The following is a 27,913-nucleotide window of genomic DNA, read 5'->3' on the forward strand; positions in this document are numbered from 1 at the left end:
CTAACTCTAACCCTAATCTTAACCTAACCTTTGTCAAAATCCAAGTAATTTTATTACCTGAACCTAATCCCTCAACCTAAACCTAACCTAAACTTAACCTAATCCTTTCTCTAACCCTAACCTTAACCTAATCTTTACCTTAATCCAAGTAATCTTATTACCTGAACCTAATACCTCATTCTAAACCTAAACCTAACCTAGCTCAAACTTAACCTTACTCTAAACCAAACTTAACATAACCCTTACTCTAACCCCAACCTTAACCTAATCTTTACCTTACTAACCCTAAGTTATTTTATTACTTAAATGTAATACCTCAAACCTAAACCTAAACTTAACCTACCTTAACCTAACCTAAACTTAGCCTAACCCTTACACTAACCCTAACCCTAATCTTAGCCTAACCCTTACACTAACCCTAATCTTAACCTAACCTTTACTCTAACCCAAGTATTCTTATTACCTGAACCTAATACATCAAACTAAACGTAACCTAACATACCCAACATATGCCTCAACATAAACCCAAACTTAACCCCACTACAACCAAATGTAGTTAGGCTAAACTAAACCTAACCCTTAGCCTAGCCTATTTCATTTTATCACCCTTAAACTAATACATCAACCTCAACCTAAACGTAAACTATCATAACCTAACCTAAACTTATCCTTACTCTAACCCTAACACTAAACTTAACTATATTAGAATGTGAAGCTCTTACAGTCGCAGGAGTTTCCATTCGTTCATATTTTTTTAGAGGCTCCATAACAGAGAAAAGCAGCGTAAATGTAGCTGTAGCGACGCTACAGCTGAGGTAGGACCGTCAAGGACTATGAAGACTCTATCTTTGTAGTCTATTGGCTACAAAATGGAACAGTCGAAGCTGCGTGGCGACGTCACCAAACTACTCACTGCCAGACTCAATGGCAACAGCTTCTACCCCCAAGCCATCAGACTTCTCAATACACAAGGACTAAGCTGAGACCCCCTTTTACCTCACTCACACTCACACAGACATACTTTATATTGCACACCCATCAGGATACTAGCTGCTAGATGCTGTATATTTAGCGTAATTGTCACATTTTTTTGTTTGTACTCAGATTGGATTACAATTAAAGCATCTTGACTTGGCTTAACTTTGAAAAGAAATGCTACACAGTGTTGCATAAAATTCAGAGCTGTAGTTAGGCTTGAATAGGCCTGAATAACTGAAAGCTCAAGGCTAGATTTCAAATTTACTGTAATTTTCCCAATGTATTACATCTTTGTGTGGGTAAACACACTTTACTACTGATAAAGTGACCAATACAAGAAGCAGCTTGCTGATCTGACAAGGTCTCTTAGTCCTTTAAGTTCTCAGAGAGAGGAGAGCTGTGCTATATGGTGTCTTTTCCTACCACTCCCTTTCAGCGATACTATAGCAAGAATTGATAAGTCCCCCAATGGTCTTTGAACCTCTGGACTGTTGAGCTGCCTCTTCAAACAAAGTTTGAACACACACACATTTCAACAGCAGGTACGTTTTCTTTTTAGTCCTTTTCCTAAAGCGTATTTGCTTATTTATCTGTTTGTGTATTGTACCTTCGGTTATACTGGGTATCTCCTTCTTCATATTTAGGATGAAGCATATTTAGCATAGTGAAGAACCACTAGGATTATGTAAAACAGCTGCCTATAAGCAGATGTGACAGGGACGGGGCACATCTTGAAGCACTGGAGTGAAATTATTAGGGGTTTTGCTGAGAGGGAGGTGAATGCAAAACTTTAAGAATCCAATGTGAGTAAGACAAACTGGTGGACTAATGGGTTACCATTAATCCACAGAACAGTGGCTCTGATAAGCACACTAAATTCTTTATCAGCTCTGTTAATAATTTCTAGCTGTACCAGTAAAAAGCTAATGAGTTTCACAATAAATGAACGCCTCCCGTAACGTACTGTAATGCTGTCATGTTAAAATTAGATGCAAGAGGGGCGCCATTTGGGTGGAAAAAATTAGGACGAATTTAAGGGGTCCTGTTGATTGAGAATTGTGGCAGAATTGTTAGAGTTATGAGGCCCGGTGTAATATTTTTTTCATGGGGCCCAAAATCCCTGGCAGTGGCTCTGGCTAAGGGAGAAGATATTGTAGCAGAGCTCAGAGTGGTCCAGCGGACTAAGACGCTGCAACGCTGCCCCAAAGATCACTGGTTCAAATTCAACTGCCTTCAGCAGCCGGAGCCAGAGAAAGCACAATTGGCCTAGTTTTCACCGGGCGGGTAGATCACTCCCCTCTCTCTCCCCTCTCCCTGATGCTAGCCAGCACAGGTGTCAGCTAGCCAATGCATCAGAGGTGAGAGTGCCCTGGTAATGTTGCATCTGCTGCAGTTTGAAAAGAGCCAGTGGCAGGTTGCACATGTGTTGCTGCACAGTAGAACAGTGCACCATCACTTCAGGAAGATTTAAGTCTTTTGCAGCCAACCAAGGGTTTTATCAGCCTTTGAACAGCTTTCTATTGATGTATTTTTGGTCTTTCACCATTTCTTTATAATATCATTTCTTAATTACATTACAGACTGAGGAAATACCATTCTTAAAGCATTCTTCGAGTGCTAGGCAGCTGCCTAGATGAGTCTATGGCTGGTTTGAGGAGTCAGATTTTTTATAAAGCTTTTTCTAACCATGACTGTGAACTCATCATACCTCATAACAAGCTAATAATGGTAAAATTATTGGGACAAAATATGGGAAAAAACATTTATACTCTAACATTCATCTTTAACTTACTGCCTTTTGGAGACCAGCCCATCTCCTGCTCATTGAATTGTCCGCAGTCACAGAAACCAGGGGTACCCAAACTTTTGCTCGCCACTGAATAAAGGCTCTAAATCATCTGCAGTTGCAATTACATGGGACATACACGTTGATGGAGTATACATGTGGCAGCAGAACAGCAGTCTTTGTGTGGTTGTTACACAGTTATTAGGGTAGAGTACGCACCGTGACGTTCAGAGTATTTTCTGTATGACACAAGCCAAGCGAGCACAAGCGTGCAGATAAACTTTGACTCTTCAAAGAAAACAGGGAGGAAACGTGACAACAGCTCTTTAACAGCATTACGCAAGAGTGAAACTGCAAAGCAAGCTGCTAGGACTTCTCCAAGAGACGAAATCTGCAGATCTCAGATAGCATGCAGCTGCTAACAAACACATTGTGGGCTGGTGGTTGAAACATATGGACAAGAAGCCACGGCAGCTAGCAAATAGAATTGGAACTGAGAGCAAATCAGGAGTCGTGTCAACCGGGCGGCAAAGGTAAGGCCGATGCCTACTCCAGGCTGGGTCTCAATCTCAGCTTTCCCCATTGGATAATGGTTAGAACGGAGTGTGTACATGTGGTAGAGGCAGTAGGTTGCCGGTTGTTGACTAGCTATTATGCTGTCTGATGGAAACATCAAAACCACAACTGCTCAGAAGATGCCGGGGAGTGCACCTCATGATTTGAAGGTGTGGGAAATGGTAAGATGTTAAGATTTGAATTGATGAAGAACACTGGGACCTCATGAGAAAAAGTTCTGGATATGTTTTGAGTTTGTTCATTTCAATATTATTGGTATGAAATGTTCTTCCTAGCTGCGCCCATTCTGTCACTCCTTCACCTCATTCCAATCTGGAAATGCAAGGTCCAGCTGCAGGTTTGGGCATGTTTTGCTTGAGTCGTGGAGCAAGGCAGTCAACACACTTTGGAAGGTCGTGGTGTGTAGCTCACCCTTACCACTGAGACATTGTAGGAAAGCAGCATAGCAGGAATCTTAAATAGGCCTCACTGTTTCAGCCCACCTTAACCTCACACGGGTCCCATCCAGGCCTTGTATGCAGTGTAAGATTTAGATGGGGGCTATGTTTAACTCCTCCCTGACCCATCACTGAAACCGGTGGGCATCCATATGTGGAAGCTGAGGACAAAACTTAGGCTTAGGTTAGGCTCCCAATAAAGGCTCCATATGGATATAGCTGGCTCATGTTTGTATAATCTTCCATCAAAATGTAATGACCTCTAAAGAAGTGTTAAAGAAGTGTCTAAGGGTTCATCTTTTGAGTATTTTAAGGTGTTTGTTCTTGTATGTGACCTTCTGTGTGGGTAAAAAGACTCGGATGCAATGTAACAAGCATATGTACCACCCTGTTACGTTGTCCTTTTATGGAGGGCTCAAAGAATTATTAGGGTAGGCTCAGCCTTTTTGGCTAGTTTTACTACAGCTCACAGCAGCCACATATAGCATAATTTTAACAGTGTAACAAAACACCCAAATGTTGCAAAATTATTGTTTTTTTTTACGAAAGACCAGCCATAAAAAGATTGCAAACGGCTGTAAAGATGATTCCGCTAAAAGCAAATACCGAGTTAAACCTCTCCCTTTTTGCTTGTTTGCTCTTAATCATGCCTACGTCACCTGGCCTACGTCATCAACAGTTCCCACGCATTAACTTCCCACTGAAATTTCATTTGATTGTTCGCAACATTTGCAAAGGTTTGAATGGAATCCCCAGTAGTGTTGCTGTCCAATCTCTGTCAGCAAGCTAAAGACATTACCGGTATTATAGGTAGCTTTTAGCCTTGCACCCACTCACTTCCTCAGGTTTGACTTTCAAGCCAGTGTTTTCCCTTCTGATGTGTGTTTAGCTCCAGTTTTTTCATCTGAGATAGTCCAGATTGTTCTTGAGGGAGCGGATGTTGAACAGAAGCTAGCATCAACTAGCGTTAGCTTTTAGCCTAGCGTGCATTCCCAGTTTGTGTCCCCTGGCATTCACTTCGACACATTTTGAGTTTGAGCTCCCCTTCTGCGGGCACTGGCACAGGAAAAGCTGCGGTCATGAGGCCTGGTTCCTATAGCAACCCATCTTCCCATAACTAGTAGAGTCTGGAGGTGATGGGCTACTATCCAGTATCAACAACACCACATTCTTCTGAAGTCAAGAGGAGCTTCGCCAGCTGTAGTTAGTGGGCAGAGTTGTGGGGTGTAAATGTAACTACAGTCAAGATTGCTGCTTATTAGTTTTGAGGTTTTGGAATTGGCCCGTTTTTATTTTTCCAAACAGACCAACAGCATTTGAAGTTCATGGTATGTCAGTTCCATATACCAAACTCTCGTTATTCAACTATGCTAGAAAAATGCAATCTGGCGTTCTAGGGCTCTTGTAAAGAACTGTTGATTGCAGGGTTCTCTACGAAACCAAAAGTGATCTGGTCAGAAAAGAAGTGTGCAGATTTTACTAATGGCTACGTCCAGAATTAAACTTGCATGTAACGTTGTTATCAAATCTGTAATATGTGTCAAAAATTTAGATCAATAAATATAAGATGACCATTTTTCACAGGTCATGAACCATCAAACATTAAAACTGAAAGTGGCTGAGTGACTCAGCCGTTAGTTGGAAACAGCTTGTCTTGTTGCCGCTTATTTTTGGTTGTTTGCCGAAGGGATAAGTCGGAATGCTGACAATTGTAAGGGAACACTAAGGGATTTACTGGCACAACTAGGAAAACAAAAGCAGGCTCTGGCGAGAGTGCAATTAAGGTCTCGTCGCCATCCTTATCTGAGGAATGCACATTTCCTAAGCTTAACTCAAACCACCTAAATATATTTAGCTTAAAGTGTTAGAGCTGAGTGACAAATCCTGCCAAACGCCATCATTGACTATCGTAGCCAACTGTCAGAGACGAAGCTGTTGAGTTTTTATATTAAGTTCCCGAACACCAAAGCTGTCTTAGCAAACGAAGCTAATAGGCTAGTTCTGAGGGGCTGAGGGGCTGTAGATGAATGTTAGCATAGCTCTGGGTTTATGCATAGCCTCCCCACCTCTTCAGATGATTTCTTAAGGTGTTAAATGAAAACGTTAATGTCCATTTTAGCAGGTTGTTAGTCTGAGACCGGCTGCTTCTCGCTAGCTTAGAGGCGAGTGAAGAAAAGCAACATTACGCACACTTCCTGTGAGCCTGAATCATGAGTCTGTAGGAAAGATAATTCTTTATAATCAGAACAATCTCTGCCTCTCATTCTTCTTCTTCCCTGAAAGCATTAATTGTGCTTTATTAAAAACAGGTTCATTGATAATGGAAAAAATCATAACAAGTAGGAATTTTGATATGCTCCATTTGAACTGGGATGCTGGAAAAATCTTGGAAGGTTCCAGGTAGTACTTTTCAACTGGAGTGCCCCCACAAGTCGGATTTCCTACTCGGAAAGTCAGGAGAGCCTCACCAGCCAACCCTGAGTTCAAATTCCAACATGGCTGCACCGCACATCAACAGTAGGAAAAGCAGTAGTACTGTACAGTTTATTGGTACTTCTATCTATTTGTGTCTCAGTACTGTCCCATCTTCATCTGTGGATGTTTTTCCATGTTGCTTGGATGTGCAAAATACGGAATAACGCATTGTTATCAACTGGTATCGCGAACATTGCCAACCTGGGACAATGCTAACCATGTGAACCTGGTACCTGAACATATTTTGGATAGATTTACCCTAAAATACTGGTAAAAGATTGTCAAACCAGACTCCAAAGTCTTCTGTCAATTCAGGTGAAACATCATTCCCAGCTCTGACAACTGACTATATGGAATATAGCATTAGAATAGTACACCCTACACGAAGATACAGATAGAAAATAGCTGGGTGAAGACTTAAAGTGTGTCAGCGGTCAAATACGCTGCCACCATGACCTAGAGGTCATGAGTTTGAATCCTGATCCATGCCACTTTGCCATCAGCAGCCAGAGTCCAGGAGAGCACAATTAGCTGTGCCTTGTCCATGTGGGTAGTTTGTGCCTGCTGTTCTCAACCTACCTATCTTTCTGGGTATTTTATAGATAGATAGAATCTGGCCCTGCCATTTGCTACCATCTGAAGCCCATTGTTCATTGACCTGAGAAGATTACTCAGCCATTATCTGCTCAATTCCCCTTGATGGACCTATATTATGTTAATGCCGTTACTCTCACACTCTCTTCCAGGCTCATTACAGCCTTAAACCTATTATTCAGTATTTGCATGGACTGCAGTGAGTGATTCCGAACCTATAGAAGTGTGCACTAGAAGTTAGGACATCTCAGCAGGATCTGGGTGGCCTTGCTATTTGCTGCACCATGACGCTGTTGAGTAAATCAGTTGAGTAAATCAAGCTGTTCCCAAAATCCATAATGCCTTCTCCAGGTGCCTGCTGAACAATGCGAACAATGAGCAGGAGACAGTGAGAGGAGGTGTCTGGGCAGACTTCCTCCACCACCGTGTTTTCTGTGTTTTGGAAGGGGATAATAGTGGAAAGCAAACAATCAAGGCATTTGTTGTGTGAGGTTGCTTCTGCAGGATGTAGCTTCAATCCTGACTACATGGTGCCACATGCGTTTCCCTGTCCTTAAATAACCCACACTGTTCCTGTGTGAGATTTCCAGATGCTTCTACATGTCTTGTCGTAATCTGATGTGTGGAGAACATAATGTTCTGGCTAATAAATGCTTGGTGAATTCATTTGTTTTTATACTTGTGTATAAACTATCGTGTATAACTATGTCCAAATATTTGTGGACACCCCATCTAATGAATGCATTTGGCTACTCTAAGTTGCACTCCTTGCTGACACAGATGTGCAAAGTTTGTCTAGTCCCTTCAGAGAGATATTGCCACTAGAATAGGACTCTCTGGAGCAGGTAAATAGATAAACCTATTGGCACCATGCTGCCTGATGCCAGGCTTGGGCTAGAGGAGTTTAAAGGCCCCAGCATTGAGCTGTGGAAGAACTGTGGTCTGTGGAATGATGGTGACTCTTAGAGTTTGGGGGAAAGTAGGGTGGTGATCAACCAACATCCTGACCTCAGTAATGCTCTTGTTGCTAAATGCAAAAACAGGGCCATCAGGGCTTCATCCTGACATAGCAAGAAATGAATGTGACCTAAACTACTTTTGTCAGCAATGATTCAGAGCTCAGATCCAGTTCCGCTCACCAACGTCTGTTCCTCTCACATGCTTCAGGAGGCCTTTCTTTCCGAACCTTCAGCATTCTGAATTCTGTCTGTGTCATAACTACTGTTTCCTCTTGTTTATGGTCAAAATGAAAATGATCATAGACCACAGACAATGTTGGCGTCCATGGTCCATCACCTGATAATTCATCCTAAGTCCTGTGTGAAGGTTCTACATCAGTTAAAGTGATCGACTAAACTGTAGAACCACATAAGAACTAGGTACAAATCTAATTTGTAAAGGTTCAAAGGATCATATGCAACAGTTTCGTCATCATAGAGAAGAACCATTTAATGATTCACTCAAGTGGAGATTTTTTCCATTAACCTTTTTTAGCTCCAAACACATTCTTTATGATAGAAGGTTCGGCGACTGTGGTGTTTTTAGAAGGTTCAGCTGAATGAATGTCTCTGAATACCTTCCCACTGAACTCCTCCTCCTTTACACATTAGATAAGATTAGTGAAAGCTGGGCAATCACAGAGAGCATCACACATTGTGTGGAGGAGGCTGATCTTATACAGTCTTTAGCATGCAGACACAAAGGTCAACTTCTCCCTTGATGGCCCGTTTGGAGTGCTATTCATATTTAAAGGAGTCATTGACTTAGATAGCACCCTCAGAAAAACATCCAGGAGATGTTCGGTTTGACTGTTGGGAGAATCTGGAATCCTCTCTCCTCATTCAGTCTAGTTTGTTTGATTTGTAAGTTCTTCTTCTGGACATTGGAAGGACAACAGCAAACATTGGTTGGTGTACTCTGGCCTTTAGTGTTTAACTGCTCTAATCCACAACCAGAGGTAGGTAGTTAACAGCTACTGCTAACTACTGTTAAATATATTAGATGCTTAAGAAAACGTTGGAGGTTCTTCAGTTAAAAACTGTGGAGGAACCTCTTAAGGCGCTTTGAGAAACCTTCAAGGAACCTCGAACGATCTTTTCTTGAAGGTTTCTCAAAGCACCTTAAGAGGTTCCTCTACAGTTTCAAATTGAAGAACCTCCAAAGGTTCCTCAAGCATCTTATACTTTTAACAGTGTAGTTCAATTTGACTCCGTTACATGAACTTCTTTCTATGTAACTCGTATATAACTCGTAACTGTATCATCGCTGTCATGCACAAGCCTGCTATTTTCAAAACAGCACCTTTACAGGAAAAGAAAAAACCTTCATAACTTTTAAAGGAAACTTTTCAAAATTGAAGATTCAATATAATATACATATTATATACATTATAAAATTATTTATAGCTGTTTTTACTTTCAAAGTTTTATCTAGTGAAATTGCAATTGCGTTATTTTGCTGGGAGTTCATTCTGATCATTTTTCTAAACTAACAATCTGATATAACAATTCTTCTATAAAACTTAAAACATGTAAAATCATTTAAAAATTAAGAAGAAAGTTCATAAATATTCTTACAACAACCTGAATATCTGTACAATTTCCCCCAAGTTATCATTTAAATGAGTTTTTATTTCATTCAGTTGAGTTGGTCAAACACCTTGGCTGCTTTGTTGCTTCGCACAAGTCTTTTGAGAATTTTATTTCAGACCAAAAAACTTAAAGTAACTAAGAGACTAAAACACTGAAAGATTCTGGAGATCCACTGCAATTCTTTGAGGAAGAATTATTTGAGGAGTGGTTTTAGTTGTTTTTCTTCTTCTGCTTGAGCTACAACATTTTTACTGGTCCAGCTTTAGGCTACTCCACTCTATCAGCCCACAACCACAATGTTCCACCAAGAGCCTTTTTTGTTTTTAAAGAAGTCTCATTTCTGACCGCAGTAAAGAGGAGTTGGTGGGTTTGTAGCAATGCTAGTTACGTGTGAAGAGGGTGCAGACACTGAGATAGAGCACATTTCCTTTATCAGTTACCATCACACAACAGGGAGGGAGGAGTCAGCTGCTGGATTCTTAGAATTTACACTGTGGACTGAAAAGCATGCGTAACTCTATATATTGTGGGTGGTTTGCCAGCAGAGACAAATGAAAGACTGACCAAAAGGAGTGCATGGACTAATAGGATCAGTGTGTCCAGTTTGTTCAGAGTGAGTATCGTTTCATATCTGATTGCACTGGAACTGCGTTTGATGTATAATTATATATTTAAGCCTGTGTTTCAGTTTTATAGGTACAGACTTTAAAATTAACTTGTCTTCTCAATGAAAAAAAAACAACAATAGCACTTTTTCATTTACTCAGTGTTTTACTGATGTGTTCTGCAGGTGACTAAATCATAATTTACTGCACAAGCTAGTCTGTAGTGTTAACTAATAAAGTGAAACTGACCCAACTAATAAGAACTTGTTCAGACAAAACTACCAAATTCAGTAACTGAGGTTCAACATAACCAATATCTAACAGACAGAAATAAGAAATGTATAGAAAACAGATAAACATTAAAACATTGTTTTTTTTATTAAAATGTTTATACTGTGAAAACTCAAAAGACCTGTTGTAATCAGATAGCTGAGAAATGTAAACAAATTTAAATGTATAAAAAAATTGTTTGTAATTTTTTTTATTACTTTTACCGTATTTATCATTTAATATTTATTACTTTTACCGTTTTTATTGTTTCATTTTAATTATGAGTATATGAGCAAAACACTCATATCTCCAAAATAGCATCTTTTTGTGGTAAAATGAAAAACTTTCAATGGATGTCAATGTAAAAAGATTCTATTTTAAATCATCTAAATTTTGTATTGGTCCATTCAATATGAAATTTAATTACAATTTACTTTTATTTAAGAATAACAGCACAAATGGAGATATTTTTATGTGTGGCAGCGATGTACCAAGTACCTTTCACATATCCACAGCTATAAGGTCACAAATTTGCTAGATTCAAGAATCATGTAAAACGATGGTCAACAATTTAATGATGGACATATCATACACTGGTTTGTAGTACCTAATCAAGGCTAATGAGCAGACATGGTCACTTCAAATGCATTCAAATTATGAATACGGGCTATTAATGCCAAGATAACAGCAAAAGCAACAGAACATTAGCTAGCTAACGTCCAGCATTTAACAAGCATTTACTTCAACAGACAAGAGGTTGAATATTTTTCATGATTTTTTCATAATTTCATATCAGATCTCCTGGTTATTTCTGAATACAATTAAGAAACATTTTTGTTAAATTGTTAATTGGTTAAGGTGGTTGAAAAGCTGGTCATCCAGGCCAAAACATAACCTATGCTGCTAAGCCAGCTGGTTGACCAGCTCTTGACCAGCATAGTGTAGGTTACATTTAATTTTGAGGATGCTTGGTGGTTATGCTGGCCATGCTGGTCAACTAGCTTGGTGCTGCTGGTCATGCTAAGGGCACTGTATGGAGGGTTAGAACAAAGTTAGGACAATTCTAAGGGCCTGTGGCTGACATGGGCCCTAAAATGCATTAATTTCAGCAGTCATGGTGACCAGTTCTGGTCATTACCAAACATGGTCAAGATTTCTCATACTGGTGGTCTGATAATGGTTGTAGACCATCTAAACCATCAAACTCAAACAAAAACATACCCTATGCTGGTCAAGAGCTAAGCTAGTCAACCAGCTTAACCATCTTGACCACTTAGAGCTGGCCAGGCTGTTATTTCCTCAGCTGGGATGAACTGCCTTCACAGCTTAAGAACAAGGTTGATGTTAAGTGATTTGAAGGGTTTTTGAGTCTTGTTCACCAATATACAGGCTACTGTAAGTCAGGACTTGCATAAATCTAACCTGGCCAATCACTTTGCTGTAGGTACTAATCACTAACCATTCTACTAACGTTACAGTCCCGTGCGATGTCAAATCCAAGGCTTTTTGTATCCAGTGCTTAAAGCTTCTTATTCAGTATGTTCATGAACTACAATGCAAAACCGGCTGAGTTATATGACTATTATATGAGTGTGCATTAGAGGGTAGGGCTTGCTGGAAGGTCCTCAATATTTTAGGAGATGTAACTCCTGAACTGTAAACAGAAAAGTCACTGGTCAGATTTTATTTGCTCTTACAATAAGACTGTTCCTGGCCTGCAAATTAAACATTGCTTCACCATTGTGTGCAGCTTGTGGTAACTCCCTGTTCTTCTTCTAACCTTAAGGCTTAGGTAAGAAAACCACAAGATATTATCCACCAATATGGCCACACAGGAACCTACAGACAAGTAAGTAACACCTTAAGGTGTCTTTAAAGACATGTTCTTGGTATCATGGACTCCCTGAAGCCTCTGAGGTTCTGCTACGGGTTGTTGAGTTCTTCTTTGGTCTTTTCAGATACAAAGCAGTGTGGCTGATTTTCTTCATGCTTGGATTGGGAACCCTACTGCCATGGAATTTCTTCATGACCGCCACAATGGTACTGTGCTGTTCTTCTTGGAAATGGGCATTTATTAGGGATGCTTTAAATGTCATGTCTTCCTTGTCGTATCTGTCGCGCTCATCCTTTTTAACCAGTCCAATCTCGTCTCTGTATGCCTGTAGTATTTCACCAGCCGGCTGGGAGACAACACAACCATTGAGGCTGCAGAAGACAGCCGGAGTGTCCTGCAAGCCAAGTTCAACAACGTGATGACGCTGTGTGCTATGATCCCTCTGTTAGTCTTCTCATATCTCAACTCCTTTCTGCTCCAGAGGTACGTCCAAGCAGCTTTTGCTGATCTAGAGCTATAGGGTCAACCATGTGGAACAATGGTCAATTATTTATTGATGGACAAATCAGACATTGGTTTGTAGATAGCGGCCCATACAGTCTCCTCTGAAATCCATGGTATTATTAGGGAGCCTATTGGATACATTGGAAGCATTGTATGGAGCTCCATCTCTCCAGAGCAGCTCCACAGCCCAAATTCTTGGGAGGCAGTATGCTCCTCTAGTAGTGGTTAGTCAGGCTGCTGATGACTGTGGGTTAAATACTCGGGCTCTGCAAGCTGCCACTGTTGGGCCTTTGCACACTCTCCAGCCCCTTGTCCACTGCTCTGGATGTGTGCTCACTAGTGTATGTGTATGTGTGTGTTGAAGTTGGAGACCAAATTCCATCTGTGTCCAGATGGTGTCTTTATCTTTGTGTAAGCTTTGTGTGTAAAGTAGTTGAATTCAGTAATTAGAAGGGTTGTCTGGATACCTTTGGATTGCATAACGCCCCCAAGTGCTTGCTCCTCTAGCTGACAACTGCCATTGGCCACAATGACCTCAGGCTAGTGGAGATTCCCATTGTCCCCCAATAGGCAATGCTTTTCTATGGAGATACAGTTGTGCTCTAACCTTGAACCTCCCTCTCATAACAGAATCTCCCAGAAGATAAGAATTATGGGCAGTTTGTTTGCCATCCTGCTGGTGTTTTTGACCACCGCTGTTCTAGTAAAAGTGCCCATGGAGCCCTTGCCCTTTTTTACGATCACCATGGTGAAAATTGTCATCATTAACAGTGAGTATGGCTTCAGAATGAGTTACATGCAATCCTCGCAACCTCAGTAGGAATACTGCCTGAGTCAAAGAGAAGCACTTCATGTACTGCATGTATTTGATCTCTTTCAGCGTTTGGAGCTGTGCTGCAAGGAAGTCTCTTTGGTATGGCTGGAACATTGCCAGCTTCCTACACCACACCAATCATGAGTGGCCAGGGACTGGCTGGTACCTTTGCTGCCTTTTCCATGATCTGCGCCATTGCAAGTAAGCTCATATTTCCAGAAGAAACCATGCACATACCTTTAAAGTCTTCATGAAGTCTTCCTTCATCTCCTTCTCCTGGTGTCGCTCTTCCTTCCTCAGGCGGCTCGGCTTTAACAGACAGTGCTTTCGGCTACTTCATCACAGCCTGTGCTGTAATAGGCCTTGCCATCCTGTCTTACTTTGCTCTCCCTAAACTGGTGAGTATAAAACCCGAAGCTCCAATCAGAACAATTGCTCCAGGCCTCAGTTCAGAAACACCTGTAAAGAAACACCTTCTTCTTTCTGGTAGGAATTCTACCAGTACTACCTGGAGAAAAGCCAGAGCAGTCCTGCACAAGAGGAAGACAACAAAATGGATTTGCTGAAAAAAGGTGATTAAATACCCCAAAAACATTTTCACCACCGTTCACTGATTTGAGACTGATGTGAAATGTTTTGAACCCACTTTAGAGGAGAACAGGCCAGAGGGAAGCTCTAATGAGGATACTCAGAAGAATCCTTCCATTGTGGAAATCTTCAAAAAGGTACATCTTTCTCCATCATTTCACAACACTTAGATTTGGCTATTTAAGCTCAATTCAGAGCGTTTTGCTGTGAGAAGCGTACATGTAGAGAAACTGTCTCAGATATCTTTATAGTGGTGGTGACAGGAACAAGGGGTCACCACGACTACAGTGCCAAAAAACACCAGTGAACCAAGTGTTGATAATAGTGAAATAGTGCTAAATCCAAACCACCTGCCTAATATTAAATAGGTTCCCTAAACTGCTCACAACAGATCTGCACATTCGAGGCATGGACCCTGAAGGTGTCCTGTGGTATCTGACATCAAGACTTGTAGGATCAAGTCCTGTAGGTTGTGAGGTGGGACCTCCATGGATCGCATCAATGTGCCCAAGGTGCCCATGACCCAGTAGCTGGGTTCACCAGATGTTCTTTCTTGGACCACTTTTGGGAGTTACTGACCACTGCATACCAGAAAAAACCCACAAGACCTGCCTGATGTTTTGGAGATGTTCTGACCCAGTCGTCCAGCCATCTCAGTTTGTTTTGTCAAAGTTTCCCAGCTTTCCAATTTTTTCTGCCTTCAAGAACCGACGGTTTACGTATGTAGGTCTCACTCCTTCACTGATGCCACTGCAGATAAAGTCAGTCAATGTTTTTCACTACACCGGTCAGTGGTGCTGATGTGTTGACTGGTCAGTGTATCTTGCCCTATAATCAGAATCAGAAATACTTTATTGATCCCAGGAAGGAAATTATAGTTGTTACAGCTCCAACCATTTGTGCAAGAATAAACACTCTACAAAATAAACACTACAAATAAAAACACTCTATTTTATAGTGTTTATTTTATAGAGTGTTTATTTTGTAGTGTTTATTTTATAGAGTGTTTATTTTATATAGTGTTTATTTTGTAAGTAAACACTCTATAAAATAAACACTATAAAATAATTAAAATAAATTTAGAACAAAGAGAAAAAAATTAAGAATGTGAAATGTAAATATATATCAATTATATGAATTTAGTAAAGTGGCATAGTGGTAATAACTGTGATAAATATGGAAAATTATTATTGCACACATTAAATTGAATTACAGTTCTATTATTATTATTGCTATTATTATGAATGCCCATGATGCAGGTCTGTGTTGAAAAGTGTTGTATTTTTAAGCCGAAACTCCATTTGAAAACTATGGTAAACAGTGTTTCCGGCTTCTATCATGACAGTTGCATGTAATCGCTTTCTATTATGTAACTTCTAGAGGCATTAAACTCTGCAGATGTCAGATTGTATCCACCACCACTGTGAACAACTCTGACCCTACAGAACAAAGCTTTTAACAACACAAACCACTCTGAATGACCCTGTTTAGTGACTGTGCAGAAACGTGGAAACACCACATTAAACACAGTCTAACATGAAGGAGGCCAGACCGGTCTTAAATGTTTGACCTGGTCTTACCCATTTCTTCTTTCTGTGTAGATCTGGGTGATGGCTTTCTCCGTGTGCTTTTGCTTCACGATCACCATTGGCACTTTTCCTGCCGTCACTGCAGATGTTAAATCCACCATTGCTAACAAAGGAAGTTGGGGTAAGCCTTAATGAGTGTATGTGTGTGTGACCAGCACTGTTGGCAGTAAGAAAGTGAGGCTCACTGATCCAGCACTGAATTCATTAATTCTTATTTTTGTGCTTAATTTCAAGTGTTTTACAGATGAACGTCAAGAAACCACTAAAAGATCAAATGTGAATTTCAGTGTCTTACAAATGTCTCTCTTCCCTCTTCCCCAGAGATGTACTTCATTCCCGTGTCCTGTTTCCTGCTCTTCAACCTGTGTGACTGGGCAGGCCGGAGCTTGACAGCTGTGTGTATGTGGGTGAGTAATAAAAAAAACAGCTAACACACTTTTCTTCTTGGGTCAGACGTGTTGGTTCACCATTCCGGGAAGAGTCAGGGAAGAGTCTTAACAAAGGAAACCTTCCGTGTGGCACCACAAACCTTGAGGCAGGGCATCATTACACCCAATAAACTGTCAGGTGTTGCTAAGTCCCACTAAAATGAAGGCTGTAAAAAGTAAAGAACAATAGGCACTACATTTCCCACAATGCCCTAGCATCTTTCTTTGTCAAAGCCAGTTTATTCTGGTTGTTTGCAGAGTAATGGACATTATTATTATTATTATTATTATTATTATTATTATTATTATTATGCTGCTCTCTTGTTTGATTTTGCTGCTGTAAAAACTGACTTTCCCCGTGGGATAAATAAAGTGATCTATCTATATCTATCTATCTATCTATCTATCTGTAATTATTTACATTAATATTTTATTATTAATTATTATTATTATGTATTGTACTTAATGATAATATAACTACTACTACTATTACTACTACTACAATAATAATAATAATAATAATAGATATAACTAGTAATAACATTAGGCAAGCAGCGGGGTACAGTTGTGCCCTCTAAACGTAGTATGCCCCAGTACAACAGGAGACGCCCCTGACCTGAAGCAAGCATTGAAGTCAAGCCAGATGAGCTTGGGCAGCATGCTGTAGACTGATGAAGTCAAAACACAAGAACTTCATAAAAATAATATCTTGCCAACTGTTTAATACAGAGGTGGCTCTATCGTGCTTTGGGGTTGTGTTGTAGCCAGTTGATTTGGCGATATCGGATGGGTGGAGGGGGGAATGAATTCCACAAAATACCGGCAAAAACTGGATACAAAGGTCAAGCCATTTGTTGAAAGGCTGAAGCCCTTTGGGTTAGTGGCTTCTACAACAGGAGGATGATGATGATCCAAAACATACCTTGAAATCCACCATGGACTACCCGAAGAGACACAACCAATAGCCCTCACAGCCCCTGAGCTGAACCTCATAGAACTTTTGTGGCTTCAGCAAATAACAGTGGGGGGGAAACCAACTACAAGAAATGAAAGATGGAAATGAAAGCTCTGGGGATCTCCAGATTTACAAAAGCTTTCCTTACGAAGGATCTTAAGATATGAATGAAGGACAAATACTTTGTTACCTTACTTAAGTAGAAATGAGCAATTTTTTTCAGCTGGCTTTTTATGTCTACTCCTTACATTTACACCAAATTATCTGAACTTTCTACTCCTTACATTTTAAAAACAGCCTCATTACTCCTATTTCATTTCCATTTGTTTTCATTCCGGCTCGTCATTCTTCAAAAAAAAACCCAACAACAACAACTAAAAACCCTATGCAGATAAATCTCTCCATCCGGAAAGTGTGGTTGGATGAGAAGTATAAACATACACCATTCTGACTCCCTATTGGTTTATAAGCGATCCAACACACCTGCACACGTCCTGTCACTCTCCAGCAAGCACACAGCAGACGTCTGTAGTGTAGTATGAAGACTCAAGAGAACTGCAGTTAAACGTCCCGACTAAGCCCCACATTTGTACATTCCAATAAAGCTTATTGATCACACGCCTCTGAAATTTTTGCATTACTTAGAGGCAACTACTCATCATATTTTCCCTCCATGAAACACATGTTGATGCTCAGTAGAGCACAGAGACGCTCCTTTAATAGATCTGATATTACTAAAATGCTTCATTTTCATTGGGCAGAAATGTGTTTTTGGGGAGGGGGGTAGTGCACTATAGACCTCTGTGGCGCGGCCTAAGCTTTCAGCCTTTGTTTCCCTTTCATTACTTTTACTTTTCTACTTGAAGTCGTTCTGAAACCAGTGCTTTTACACTTTTACTGGAGTAAAAAGCTTAAGCTGATACTTCAACTTCTATAGAAGTCTTTTAAACCCTAGTATCTCCACTCACTTCTACCTGAGGAATGAATGTCAGTACTTTTCACACCTTTGCACTTAAGATAAATTGACCAAATTTCTTCAATTGATCAAAAAAACCTTCTTCTCAGATTTTTCTTCTGAACTCTCCATTTAAGAAAGGCTCCAAGTTGGTATTCTTCAAAAATATGCTTTTAAATATTGCCTTAACTTCGTCTTAGTGTCTTAAGATCCAGAGAAACGAAAGCTTTTGTGCTTACAGGTGAGATACTTTGAGATGAGGCATGTGGACCAACCATCTGCTCATAAAGAACCCCCACTCCTCTCCACTTACTGAAGCTGACTGGACCTTTCACCCATTGAGATTGCAGCCTACACTGATACACCTTTGAAACCAGATGCAAAGGGCGTGCTAACACGCCAATTAATTCTTTATCTAATAGGTTGATTCATAGGTCCAGCAAGACGCTTTGAGCACTGCACGAAATGCAGACTCCACAATACAGAAGCTCAGATCAGTTCATCAAATCAACACTATGTCTCTATGTTTTTTAACAGTTATTGCTCCTGGACAGGGTGTCCAAGATCTAACTCAACAGGAGACAAAATACTATAAATACTCACTGTAAGATCTGGGTCACCAGATGTCAGACAAATTGTGTAAAATGATACACATACCTTTACACCCCTACAAGAAACAGAGCAGCTTTTACTATCTCTCTCTCTCTGATCTTCTCCCAGCCTGGACAAGACAGTAAGCTCTTGCCGATCCTGCTGCTGGCCCGTGTGGTCTTTGTGCCTCTCTTCATGCTGTGTAATGTCCAGCCCCGCTACATCATGCCCGTGTTCTTCGCACACGACGCCTGGTTCATCGTCTTCATGATCCTCTTCGGCTTCTCAAATGGATATCTGGCCAGCCTCTGCATGTGCTTCGGCCCCAAGTAGGTCCAATACCTGTCCTATGGGTCACTAGCCAGTTGCTCTAACTGGGACAACAAACACGCTAACAGTAGAAGCTAACAAGCAGTGCGGTGAACACGTCAACAAGAATGTCTCTGTTCTGGTGAGGTCATTGACCTTTAGTATCTCCACCTGTTCATCCTACACAAGTTTAGCCCCGCCCATTCTGAAAAATTCTAAATTCAACCCTGACTGCTTCTTAAATGAGGCCCAATAGAGTACAGCCAGGCAGAACAGAGCTCACCTACATTTATCAGTAAAGACATCAGAGTCTGAACAGCGAGTATACACTGATCAGCCATAACATTAAAACCATCTGCTTAATCTCGTCACCAAAACCACAAGGCATCCTGAGATATCTGTCCCCAAGACTAAGGTTAACAGCAGATTCTTGAAGTCCTGTAAGTTTTGAGGTGCGATCTCAATGATCATCAATGAGCCTTGAGTGTCCATGACCCATGCACTTTTGGTAGGGTCTGACCACTACATACCAGAAAACCCCCCTGGACCTGCCTGATGTTTTAGGGATGTTCTGACCCAGTCGTCTAGCCATCACAATTTGGTGGGATTCACATATTAGACAGTCCTTGAAGGTGATGAAGGTGTAAAAGCATGAAAAATGGGTCGCATAAGGATCTGAGTAACTTTTGACAGGAGCCAAACTGTGATGGCTAGACAACTGGGTCAGAACATCCCCAAAACATCAGCCAGGCCTTGTGTGTTTTTTTCTGGTATGCAGTGGTCAGTACTTACCTAAAGTGCTCCAAGAAAGGACAACTGGTGAGCAGGTGGCAGAATCATGGGCACCGAAGGCTCAATTATGTTAATGGAGGCCCCACCTTCCAACTTACAGGGTTTAAAGAATCTGCAGCTGATGTTGTGGTGTCAAATACCACAGGATGCCTTTAGATGTCTTGTGGAGTCCATGTCTTGAATGGTCAGATCTGTTGTGAAGGCACAAAGGGGAGCTACTCAATATTTGGCGGGCAGTGCTAATGTTATGGTTGACCAGTGCTGCTGCAACAAGATAACCAATGTTATTCCCTTCACCTGGTCAGATCATCAGCAAACACCAGTGCCCCAGTTGCAGCATTGACAGACCTATAATAACAGTGCCTCCACCATGTTTGACAGATGATCTAGTATTACTTCATCTGTCCAAAGAATCTTAAGGCTTAAAGAGATGTTGGAAAGAGACAAAACAGGAACGGTTCTGCATCTTTATTTTTAAGAGCTTACACAATCAGATGAGCTTCCAGATGCAGGACACTGCACCCTAAAGCCAAAGTCTGACCTTCACCCATTCCTTTTGTCTTCTCTCTGATTAGGAAAGTGGCTACAAATGAGGCGGAGACAGCCGGGGCAATCATGGCCTTCTTCCTGTCCCTGGGCCTGGCTTTGGGAGCGTCTCTCTCCTTCTTGTTCCGAGGGGTCATTTGAGGACGTCCAGTGCACTACACCTCAAAGGAAACACCGACACCCATCTATTCTTGAACAGCCCGCATCTGCACAGTTTGTCAAGTCTGTGCCTGTCATCATATCTGCTTTTGCATCACTTCTCCAGAAAACAGTTCTGCTGATGGGTTCAAGGATCAGTGGGATTCACGAAGTCACGTTTCATGGACATGGACTAAGCTGTGGGCTCGTTTCGTGGACATGTATTAGGCCTGCTCTAATCAGCCATAACATTAGTACCACCTGACTAATATCGAGAAGGCCCCCCCCCCTTGTGCCGTCACAACATCTGACCATTTAAGGCCTCCGAAGGCGTCCTTTGGTATCTGGCACTAAGACTAATGTTAGCAGCAGATCCTGTAAGTGCAGTTAGTCGTGAGGTGGGGCTTCCATGGAACGCATCAGTGAGCCTTAGGCACTAATGGCTCTGTCATTGGCTCACCGGTTGTGCTTTCTTGGATCACTTCTGGTAGGTACACATCTGCCTGAAAAGACCTGCCTGATGTTTTGGAGATGTTCTGACCCAGTCGTCCGGCCATCAAAACTTCTGTATGCTTACTCATTTGCCCTGCTTTTAATACCCTCATTACCCTCAAGAACTGCAAGGACTGTTCACTGGCTGCCTATTATATCCTCGACACTCCTTGACAGATGCTGCTGTAGATAATGAATTAATGTTTTTCACGTCACCGGTCAGTGGTTCTAATGTTATGGCCAATCAGTGTAAACTAGGCTTAGGCTGAAGCGAGCAGTATATATCAGATGAAAATGAGCTTTTAGGCCAAAACCATATAAGCCAGAGTCTATATGGTGGGGTGAGTACCAGCTACAGGAACCGCTAATTGGTTTAATTGTTTATTTTTATGTGAGGTACACTGTCGGCTGTAATCCGGGTCTGAGAAACTGACCCTGAATTGTTTTTGCTGTCCACTCAGAAGGTCAGAAGCATGTGTATTAGACAAAAACAAGACAAGTCAGGCTTTAGAGGCCTACACTCACTCAGAGCTTGAGATACAGTATGATACTTAACAATTTTAGTCAGTCTGAATTTTTTTCTTTTTTTTCTTTTATGTATTATGTAGCCTTCAGTGTGTTTATTATACGGATAGTATTGTTAGTTTTTGTATTAGTGTTATTCTCTACAAGCACAACATTAGATTATGGACAATTGTATATTATTTAGAAGGTAAATAAAGGAGTTGAGAGTCTGCAGTGTGGAGCTATTTCACAGTAGAACATGAAAACTGACCATTCACCCACTATAAACCACTATAAACAACCGCTACCAGTCCAGAGTGTGTAACATTAACATTGGTGCAAACCTAAAGTGCCTGAGTGCATTCATTTGAAGGTGTGTCCACAAACATTTGGACATGTAGTGTATACCAATAAAGACGCTTCAAATGGTTTATTGAGTGACGCCATAGAAGAAGCACTTCTGCAACAGAGAACTGAGTGCAAGAAGAACCTTTACACCCAGTGATGAGAGTGAAGCACGTTTGGGAGATTTTGGACAGGTGGTTTGACGCCGCCATGATGTTCTTCTCCAGCACACGTCCAGGGTTTTTCCTCTTAAAGAAACTCTGCAACTTTCCCAGCACTGGCTTTACCCTATACTGCCCTCTGCTGGCCATGTTGAAGTGGACAGGAGGCAAGCCCACAGGATGAATACCAAGTTTTATTGATCAAGGAACTGAAGGTGTGACAAATGATTCACCACAGAGATGGACTTTTGGACCCCCCCCCTCCCCTAAAAAAAAAAAAAAAAAAAAAGGCTTTTCAAAATAAATAAATACCACACAGCCAAACAAACTTAACAGCTTCAAAATCAGACTGCTGGCTGGTTTGATTTTTGTACTTACACTATATGGACAAAAGTATTGGGACACCTGCTTATTAATTGATTCTTCAGAAATTTACATCATTCATCAACAAAAAAAAAAAAGAGAGAGAGAGTTGATCCTGCTTTTATTGCAGCAACTGTCTCTAGTGTCCAGGGAAGGACGATTTCTACTAGATTTGGAATTTTGGCTTTGCTCTGAGGATTTGATTGCATTCAGCGACAAAGAGTGTTAGTGAGGACAGGATGTTGGATGATCGTCATCCTACCTCATCCCATTCCAGAGAACACGGTTTGCTGGGGGGGCTTTATAGCCCTCAAGCTCCTATGCTATTGGCTGTATTTCTCTATGGGGACTAGACACAAGCTGTGTGTGCACATCTGTGTCAGCAATGGCTGCAACTTAAGTAGCTGAATGCATTCATTTGAAGGGGTGTCCACAAACTTTTGGACATATAGTGTATAGGCGAAAACTAGCATCAATGGAGCAGACTGGGGGAAAAAATGGGAGGGGAAAATAATAATAATAATAAGAAGCAAAAACAGGACAGTATTTTACATATTCTGTTCAGTCCCTCGCCTTATTCAAGACTTATACAAACTGTACATATGTGCTTTGGAACACCATCACAATGACAGTGCCATAACTGAAGGGTATATACAGAGACATAATTCATATTCACATCCATTCTTTTCAATTCACTTGATTAACTAAAGGCCATCCAATAGATGATTCTCTCCACCCAAAGCATTTTTCACTCTTTTTTTTTTGTCTTTCCCTTCTCTAAAAGACATTCTTCATTTCTAACGGTTAGTTATAATGGTTAAAAAAACAAAACAACAAAAAGAAAAAAGAAAGAAAAAAGTGTGAACTGGTGATGTGATTAAAAATCCATGAAACCAACAAACAGCAAGGTTAGTTACAGCTAGTCACTGACGCACCTTTTCAATACACAACTGGTATCAAATACTTCAAAGCTTGAGCAGGCTCTTTTTGTGTCATCAAACAGTGTCTCTGACGATTTACAAACAAACAAACAAACAAACAAACAAACAAACACACCCCAAAACCCTCCGGCCTTTCCTTTCATGGTCGAATGTCGTGATTTAGTTATGCACTCCTCTTCACTAACCAATCGTAACCAGGCTACGAAAAGAGCAAAGCCGAGCGAGCGCACGGTGGAACTCACCAAGAACTAGAAATGACCTTCATACGAGTCTCTGACCACCCTCAAGTCTTCGTGTGCACTACAATATACAATTCCGAAAGAAAGTGTGTGGGAAAAAAAATAAAAAAATAAACAAACAAGAAATTTTATATTATTATATATAAAAATATGTGACGTCCCAAACTCGTGACTCAAAGACAGACACAAATTTTGCATTAGTATCTCCAGCGTGTAGCTACTGCATCCAGACACGTACGTAAAGCTGTGCGACAGCGAGTATCTACGCATGGCAACGTATAGTTTCCTACGTACTATAACTACTGCTACTACCACTACTACTACTACGAACTACGGAGGTTCAAATGAACTATGTAGCTACAGCTTTCATAGGTTACCTTTGTGTCTACCAATGAGGAGCATGTAAACGAGGGTCATGCGTAATAATAATAATAATAAAAAAAAAATCCCAACCAAACAACAACAACAACAACAAAAAAAACACACAGATGTAAACAACTTTTTTTTTTCTTCGTCTTTTTTGAAAATAAAGAACACCTGAGACGGTTCAAAATTTCCTCAAGTCACTGCACTAAAGTAGTACCATGGTTATTTGCTTGATCCAGTTCAGCAGACAACAACGCAGGTGTGCGAGACAAGCTTGCTTACTTTACGTTATAGTAACCAGTTTGAGAGGCGGGTAAATCTGAAGTCAAAGGGGGAAAAAAAACTTGAGTATACAATAATAATAATAATAATAATAATAATAATAATAATGATAAAATTATTTTTATAATAAATCAAGAACCAAGTCTAGAAGACCTTCACTAACAGTGCAAACCTTTTCACAGGTATCCCAGAGGCCTTTACCACTGACAAAAGCGAGGGTTGGGCAATTCATTGTGGTCTTGCAAAAACCTTGTATCTTCAAAATGGCAACTTTACAGAAGCAAAAAAAAAACGAAAAAACAAAAACATTCTTGACTTTTAATGGAGGTCAACGGAAATTGTCATTTATTTTATTTATTCAGAGTCATTTTGGAGCATTTCTATTGGCTCCTTCATCATGAGATTTGGATACAATGTAAAGAACAACTGCCAGATTCAAATTATGCCAAAAAGTGAAAAACAAAGATAAAATCCATAGAAACAAGGTTTTTGCGTGACACGAAAAGTTGCATTTTAAAAAAAGATGTTTCAACTTCAAGTCAGTTACTGGGTTGAAGTTCAATACACTGAAACTTTTAACACAACCCATTTTTTTTTGGTGTGTTTTAAGTTAAAACACCATTTCCCCCGGGTTTAGTTCATAAGGGACAACTTTAGGAGCCACTGCACTCTTAAAAATAAAGATCCTACAAGTGGTGCCATAGAAGAACCACATTTAGCTCCTTAAAGAACACTTTCTGTAAGAGCTGTCCATTTGAAGAACCCTTTAAAAGTTCAAAGACGTCAATATAGAGGTTATTTACTTATTGAGAGCTTCTTTTTTTCCTCAGATCTTTCCCAGAAAAGGCTTCTTTATGGAGCCAAAAGCGGTTCTCCTACGGCACCGTCCAAATCACACGTTGTTAAGACGTGTGTGAGAAGGGATCAGCAGCTCAGCAAACAACCACGTTATCAGTGGAGAAAGCCAACAAACATAAGACTTTACAGGTCACAGAGTACCAGACAGCAAGCAGAACACTCCCACAATGCACTTTAGCAGTCAAAGGAACCTCACCAGGAAAAAAGAGAAAAACAAACAAACAAATAAACAAACAAACAAACAAAATCAGGTGTTTTATCTGGCACAACGTGACCGGAAGCGACGCTAACTCACTGGCGCTGTATATCGATGACTCCTCCTACCGGATCTCTTTAGAGCTAAAAGTCCTCAGGGGCTACATGTACATCTTTCTAGGACTAGTGTAAGTCTATCTCTACCCAAATCTATCAGAATCTCTTAGAAAAGCAATCTTTTAGAAAAGTCTGTTGAGCTTCGCTCATCTCCCATCATCATCAGAGTAATTCAAGGCCTTTCAAACGGCCCAATAACCCCAACTCGCCGAGCTACCCAGGACTCGCCTGGTTCCTTATACGGTTCCTCTGACATCTCATACAAAACAACAGGCACTAAGCGCCGTCAGACACGCCTTCACCACAACTGTCACTTCTGTCCCATTTCAGACCAGTTCTGGGAACCAGTTTGAACTACTGCTTTCGAACGGCAGGTTGCAAAGACCTGCAAAACCTGCTTTCTGGTGTGTGATCCAGGTGTTTTCTGAACAGCTGATGCCACTGAAATTAGGAGGGAAGCCATGTCTCTGCATTGGGTAACCACTTACACACTACATAATATGACACATGAACGTATCTAATCCCAGGTCATACATTTGGACAACCAAATGAGCAGATTAACCTGCAGGAGCGGACACACGGTTCAGGACACAGTCCGAATTTGTGTTTCTTAAACTGCGGTGCTCGGACTTTAGAGCTAAATCCTACTAGCTTGGTGTTTCTAGTTTCTGCTACGATGAACAAGAACGTAAGCGTTCCTCTGCAAACGTACGCAAACAGCCGTCCGTTAAGGTTGTTAAGGTGAAACGACGGTGGCGTGTCAGTATAGGTCACCCCAGGGCATCAATAATCTTCTGATGTGGATTTGCGTGGTTTGCTCCACATCGCTGCCTCCATCCTCAGGAGCCGTAAAGGCTGGTCAGTCCTCTGGTCAGTCTCCTTGTAGTGCGAGCACAGCACTGAGCACCTCCTGTACAAGAAGGTTGACGAGAACTGAGCGAGGAAGTCTGGGAGAACCGGGACGGCCACCGGCACCACGTTCTCGTCTACAAGCTCTCCTCTATTTCACACGTGCTTTGGAACGCTGAGGGTGGTTCGGAAATCTGTTCGCTTAGGCAAAGACAGACGGACGGAGAGACGGACACACAGGACAAGCAAACAAAGCCAGTTCCGCAGCAGCTAATGCAGGTGGAGGATTAGCAAGCGAGATGAAGTGTCTGAGGGTTGCCACACGGAGATCTGAGTGTTCTGGAGAGAGAGAAACGAGGCGGCACAACCCTCCTGAGTCTATCCAGAGGAATTCGCAGCCGTGCTATTCACTTCCAGGTGGATTCTGGGAGTTGGAGTCTCTGGACTACCACAGGCTGGATTTTCCAGTCACTGTAGGCCATTTTATGGAGAACTGTACTCTAGTATATTTGAGGCTAGTTGTTGTGAATTTCCAAAAAGGTTTCAGAAGCCGCAGTAGCAGGCCTCCACTTCCACAGAAGAAGAAGAAGAAGAAGAAGAAGAAGAAGAAGAAGAGTTTGAAAACAATAAATAGAAAAAGAAAACGTCATAAATACACCTCACCCCCACGACAATCTCACACACAAACACACTTGCACTGACTCCAAAAAGCAGTCCCCCAATATCGGTCCCCATTGTCATCTTTCTGCACAGAACCAGTCTGTAGCACAAAGTCAACAGTGAAAGTGCAGGCATGTGTGTGTGTGTGTGTGTGTGTGTATGCATCTATTTATAAACCTGTCTACTATCTACTCGCATGTGCATCACCATGTCCAACATGTACGTCTGCTGTAAGGATGAGTGTGTGTGAGTGTTTGCATGTGAATGTAAATTGTTCTATGTGCAGTTTGTGCTTGAACATGTTGGCATGAATTGTGTGTGTGTGTGTGTGTGTGTGTGTGTGTGTGTGTGTGTGTGTGTGTGTGTGTGTGTATATATGTGTGTGTGTATGTGTGTATATATGTGTGTGTGTGTATTTTTTTTTTTTTTTTGGCAACGCTCCTCAAAAACCAACACACTGAATCCGTTCGTGGCGCTCATGAGAGAGATGACACGGTTCACGCGGATGTGCGGAAAGCTCAAGAAGGTGTACAGCTCAGTAATGGGTCGGAGACGTCCGGCACGGCCCTCTCTTCCTCCTCCAATCCCTCCATCCTCTCTCTTTCTCTCTCCCCTCTCTCTCCATCAGTGCTGCTCTTACTGGTGGACTTCATTGGCGATGAGGCTGTCCTCCCCGGACTGGAAGTCGGCCTCGTTGAGGCTGTTTCCGGCGTTGATCATCTCCTCGTCCTGCGAGGACCCCTGGCCATCCTCCTCCCCACTGCCCCCTCCTGCCTCGTCACAGTTCGGGTCCTGCAGGACCTGGGCGATGTACATCTGCTGCTGCAGAACAGAGGAGGAGAATATCGGGTTAATCTGAAGCAGGGAGAAGATACTAAGCATATGTCGACCCCTTAAAAAACTTATAGGCCATTAATTCACTTTTTTACTTAAGATTGTCTAATATGTAAAGGTATGTAGTCATGAGAGTAGGAAACTGACGCATGTATTAATGCCTGTTAGCTTTTTCTGAACAGAATTGCTGTTAATTGGGGCATGTTATTATTAAGTGTTAGCTGTATTTTTAAGAGAGCATGTACTGGAAAAACTTGCTTGCTTGTGCACATGCATTCGGGTATCTGGAGTCGCTACCAACCTACAACCTTTGCAATAAGGCAACCCAGTCTGGGAATTTAACATGCAGTTC

General features: G+C 41.3%; 2 protein-coding genes across 6 annotated transcripts in view; one reads left to right on the forward strand and one right to left on the reverse strand.

Annotated features, from left to right (window-relative positions):
* The first annotated feature begins 3,151 nt into the window (after positions 1-3,151).
* Positions 3,152-22,131, forward strand: slc29a1b (solute carrier family 29 member 1b). 3 transcript variants are annotated; one of them, XM_072661003.1, is made up of 14 exons: positions 3,152-3,297; positions 9,980-10,050; positions 12,099-12,161; positions 12,271-12,352; positions 12,478-12,629; positions 13,281-13,420; positions 13,531-13,665; positions 13,765-13,862; positions 13,955-14,036; positions 14,116-14,189; positions 15,654-15,762; positions 15,963-16,048; positions 18,700-18,899; positions 20,247-22,131. In XM_072661003.1, exons 3-14 carry the CDS (start codon positions 12,136-12,138, stop codon positions 20,356-20,358), a joined length of 1,296 nt encoding a protein of 431 aa, XP_072517104.1. In that variant the 5' UTR covers positions 3,152-3,297; positions 9,980-10,050; positions 12,099-12,135; the 3' UTR covers positions 20,359-22,131. The 3 variants fall into 3 exon arrangements, with proteins under 3 accessions (XP_072517104.1, XP_072517106.1, XP_072517105.1); XM_072661005.1 differs by lacking the exon at positions 9,980-10,050; XM_072661004.1 differs by lacking the exon at positions 3,152-3,297 and having other exon boundaries at positions 9,531-10,050.
* The window catches only part of LOC140538456 (CSC1-like protein 2), a 63,522-nt gene continuing 57,639 nt past the window's right edge, over positions 22,031-27,913 (reverse strand). For 2 of the 3 annotated variants that reach the window (XM_072661000.1, XM_072661002.1), the window contains one exon: positions 22,031-27,549. In XM_072661000.1, the coding sequence (XP_072517101.1) occupies positions 27,364-27,549 (186 nt within the window). In that variant the 3' untranslated portion in view covers positions 22,031-27,363. The remainder of the gene's footprint in view (positions 27,550-27,913) is intronic. The other variant, XM_072661001.1, reaches the window with a different exon arrangement.

This window comes from Salminus brasiliensis, chromosome 17 (assembly GCF_030463535.1).
Source record: "Salminus brasiliensis chromosome 17, fSalBra1.hap2, whole genome shotgun sequence".
Classification (NCBI taxonomy): Eukaryota; Metazoa; Chordata; class Actinopteri; order Characiformes; family Bryconidae; genus Salminus; species Salminus brasiliensis.